At 34.5% G+C, this 3,959-nt stretch overlaps 1 protein-coding gene across 2 annotated transcripts; it reads left to right on the top strand.

Moving 5' to 3' along the window:
* Positions 1 to 1,263: 1,263 nt before the first annotated feature.
* Positions 1,264 to 3,959, top strand: LOC127521635 (L-rhamnose-binding lectin CSL3-like). 2 transcript variants are annotated; one of them, XM_051910981.1, is made up of 9 exons: positions 1,264 to 1,281; positions 1,375 to 1,442; positions 1,529 to 1,552; positions 1,678 to 1,734; positions 1,907 to 2,042; positions 2,187 to 2,296; positions 2,457 to 2,501; positions 2,604 to 2,724; positions 2,950 to 3,959. In XM_051910981.1, exons 2-9 carry the CDS (start codon positions 1,412 to 1,414, stop codon positions 3,053 to 3,055), a joined length of 630 nt encoding a protein of 209 aa, XP_051766941.1. In that variant the 5' UTR covers positions 1,264 to 1,281; positions 1,375 to 1,411; the 3' UTR covers positions 3,056 to 3,959. The 2 variants fall into 2 exon arrangements, with proteins under 2 accessions (XP_051766941.1, XP_051766940.1); XM_051910980.1 differs by having other exon boundaries at positions 1,268 to 1,442.

Here is a 3,959-nt window from a genome sequence, read left to right on the forward strand (position 1 = left end):
TGATGACAGAACAGTAAGTTGACAGGAAGTGAAGTTGGAGAGTGAGAGAGAGAGATGGGGACGGTCCACAAAAGTCCACAACTGCGCTAGCCTCATAGACTATATAAGGCTAGCCTATATGTCAGTACGCTGCCTCCGAGGCTATTGGCGCCGATCAATTTGATCATACTCTTTACCTATTGAATGCATGGCAACTGATTGTTTTTTACAGATAATCGGCTCATGAGTTTCAACCATATTCTGTTTTTCTCGCAGAGATCTATATTAGTTTTTGGGTATTGTAATATTAATATCCTTGGACTTTGACTCCATCTATGTCTACTCTACTGATATTTTCTGCAGTAAATGAAAAATCACATTTATCATTTTCACAAACCTAAGGGGAAACATAGGGGGACTTTGACAGAACAATCCCACAATGCGTATGCGCGTGGATAGTTATAGTGTGATTATTTGAACGGGAAAATTCAATTTAATTCAATTCACATTTATTTGTATAGCGCTTTTCACAATACATATTGTTTCAAAGCTGCTTTATAGAAAAGGCATGGCAACATTACAATTTAGAGTAATCTGTTATCAGAGGTGACTACATACTGTATGTGTCAAAATTATGTAATTTCAGAAATGTACATAGGCTATACAAATAACACAGTTAGCTAACAATGTATTAATTTAAGCAATGTATTAATTTAAGGTAGAAACAATGAGCTCATGGAAGTAATGAATACATGTTAACAATGGTTAGGATATATAACAATTTGAAATGGAAATGGAGAATGAAAAAGTTTACAGGTAAAGGCATAAAAATCACTACGAGCCGGACTGATAGCATGATTAGGAAGAGTTCCAAAAACAGGTGTGTGTCTGCAGAAACAGGATTGGGAAACACTTTGTTGGACTATCCGGGATGTGCAAACATGGTTACGGGAAAGCTCTGGGAGTGTGAATTCACAGAATCAGGCAATCCCACAACAGGAACAAATTTACCAGAAATATTCTGAAGGTGACTGCACCGCACGTGATCAAAACAAAGCAATAAATTGGAAAGGCCTACTCCGAATCATAAAACATTTGCAAAGTACAATCAACCAAGTTAACAATAAACAATTGGCCTGCATGTCACAATATCCTAATGTAGTTATATCAGGATTTATAAGCCTTTGAGGTTAAGGTTTTTATATATGGTGTTGTAACGGAATTCAGTGCTTCAATATTGTAGCAAATCACTGGACCATACAAATTACGGGAGTTTTCCAGGGAAAACAGGATTGTTGACAGGTATGCCCATTTCCGCATTTGTTATCTACAGTAAACAGATGATGGTGGGTCTGTGTTTGTTATAAATACCGTGTGCACGTGTGTCTCCATAAGAGAATTCTAGAGTTTTCCTTCTGTTCACACATTCAACATGCTGGTGCAAAAGCTAAGCTGGATCATTTGTAAGTACTGATTTAGAACCAATTCAACTGACATGATTTCAAATTTTCAGTTTTTCAATTTGTTTATATTTGATTTTGATTTTCAGTGTTGCTGTTTCTGTATCAACATGGTAAGGCAGTTGACTAATGTATAATGCATAGTCTCATTAAATAAAAAGACATTTATTACATTACATTATTTCATTTCGTGTAATTTTATATCACCTCACCTAAACAGCATGTTTCTTCTCTGCAGGTGCAGAAGCAAAAAGAACACTGACCTGTGAAGGAGGATCTGCATATCTCAGATGTGGTGAGTAATTCAGTCATTTTTAAGTTATATTTTTGGCCTTTTATGTCCAAATTGAACAGTATGAGAGAGACAGAAAACAAAAAAGTAGAACAAGAACAGGAGGGGACATTGAGCCTTGAATCTACATGCAGTATGCTTACACTTTGTTTTTGTTTTTTTATATATATGTCAGATTTGGGATTCATAAAGGTCCTTAAAGCCAATTATGGGAGAACTGATCACACAACATGCGCTAGTGGAATACCAGCTAATCAGATCTCAAATACACACTGCTTCCAAGAAACATCCCTCTATACAATGTCCACCCGGTAGGATTAACAGATAGCAGAAAAAAAAATGTTTATGTTTACAATTTAATTTTATGCATAATTTTATAAGAGATTTTTTTTTTCTATTTCTATAGTATATTAAAGCTGTTCTTAAGTACTTGTCATTGTCTGTCCATGAATCAGGTGTGATGGAAGTAAGAGCTGTTCTGTTCCTGCAGTGAACTCAGTTTTCTCTGATCCTTGCTATGGAACTTATAAATACCTGGATGTGTCTTATCTCTGTACCCCTGCAAGTAAGCCAGATGTTTTATACATACAATTTCCATCCTAGATTTTGAAGTTGATCATTAATCATAAAATTCTTTATTGTTTTATTTTCTTTACATATCTAGAACTGGTAGTTACTATTAATATTACTGACCTCTGTTCCCATTTTCCCCAAACTAATTTTAGAAAGAAGTGTAACCTGTGAAAATACCCAAAGTGCCATTTTCTGTGGTAAGATTTATCTTTTCTTTCTGAAGGTTCTTTTTGAGATCATAGCATTAAAAAGTGGCACAAATTACCGTTTTGAAATCTGCTGTTTTTGTGTTTCAAAAGATACTGGTGTTATTTCTGTTCATCATGCCAATTATGGACGGCGGGATCTCGTAACCTGCCCCCATAAATTAGCAACCACACCACACTGTTACTCTCCTCAGACTGGCAGCCTGCGTTCCAGGTACAGATACACTTCATCTAGAGTCACTTAAGACATCAGATCACATAGACACACATAAACATTCAGTCTTCAGCTGAAACAATATGCAAAATATACATAAGGGACAATTAGGGGTGGATGATTATTTGATTATGTGAGAGAATAATGATACACAAGGCAAGCTACGTATGTTAATGATGATAAATAATATTTTCGGTTGTGTTTTTTTCTTTTTTACCTTATAAGGTGCAATGGGAGGAAGTCTTGTCATCTAAATGCTTCGAATTCTGTCTACTCTGATCCATGTAGGCGTGTCTATAAGTATTTGGAAGTGACGTACAGCTGTATATAATACTGTGATTATCCTGCCACATGAATGTATTTTATATGTTTTGTGTGTGTTTTAAATAAATATGGTCTCTATTATAGATGTTAGATGCCGCTAATATTGTTTTTGGTCTATTCATTCATTCCTCAGTGAGACAAAACAAAACAGTAATTTGAAATATGGGGTTCATCTTAAAATAATAATAAAAAAAATGATAATGAACATGTAATTTCATAAATTTATTGATCATGTGTCAACAAATGAGAATAATGGGAGGTAAATGTTTCAAAAAGTAAAAAAAAAAAAAAAAAAAAAAAAGTCTGTCCCCTCCCCCTTTTGTGTATGCATAGTATAATTTCTTTAATTTTTCTTTTAATTTTGATGTGACTTTTATGGGATTCTCTCATAAATCTGTTAGATCCTTTTCTCTATGTAAATTTATGTTAACTATAATGTTGTTAACGAGAAAAAACATTAGAGAAAGAAATAAAACAGCACCATATATTCTGATTGCCAAACTGCAATAATGGAGAACAATCAAGATTGTGAAGAAAAATGATCTGCTGAGAAGCAGCTCAAATTCTTGTAGAAGAATCTAAAGCATAAGTTGTCTATGTTTGTATGTTTTGTAAAATTTCACTCTAAATTATACACTTCAATCATGTAATATGCATACTGTCATGTTTCCTGTCTTGTGTTGGATTTTATGTTGTAATTCTTGCTTCTTGAGAATCTGTGCCAGTTTGTAGTCCTTTTGTAGTTTCTTTTCTGATTGGATCCTCTTGACTGTCTCCCCAGGTGCATGTGCCCTGTTAACTGTCTGTATAAATAACCCTTGCATGATTATTTGCCAGTTGTTACATGTACATGTTCCTGTTCCTTGTGTTTCCTGTTCCTTAATTAAAATCAGCCTGTCTCCACACACACA

This window comes from Ctenopharyngodon idella, chromosome 10 (genome assembly GCF_019924925.1).
Source record: "Ctenopharyngodon idella isolate HZGC_01 chromosome 10, HZGC01, whole genome shotgun sequence".
Taxonomy (NCBI): domain Eukaryota; kingdom Metazoa; phylum Chordata; class Actinopteri; order Cypriniformes; family Xenocyprididae; genus Ctenopharyngodon; species Ctenopharyngodon idella.

Coding starts and splice junctions, on each gene's coding strand:
- LOC127521635 (XM_051910981.1), top strand. CDS start 1,412: ATGCTGGTGCAAAAGCTAAGCTGGATCATTT. Junction 1,443..1,528: donor AAAGCTAAGCTGGATCATTT/GTAAGTACTGAT, acceptor TTTGATTTTCAG/TGTTGCTGTTTCTGTATCAA. Junction 2,043..2,186: donor CTCTATACAATGTCCACCCG/GTAGGATTAACA, acceptor TCCATGAATCAG/GTGTGATGGAAGTAAGAGCT.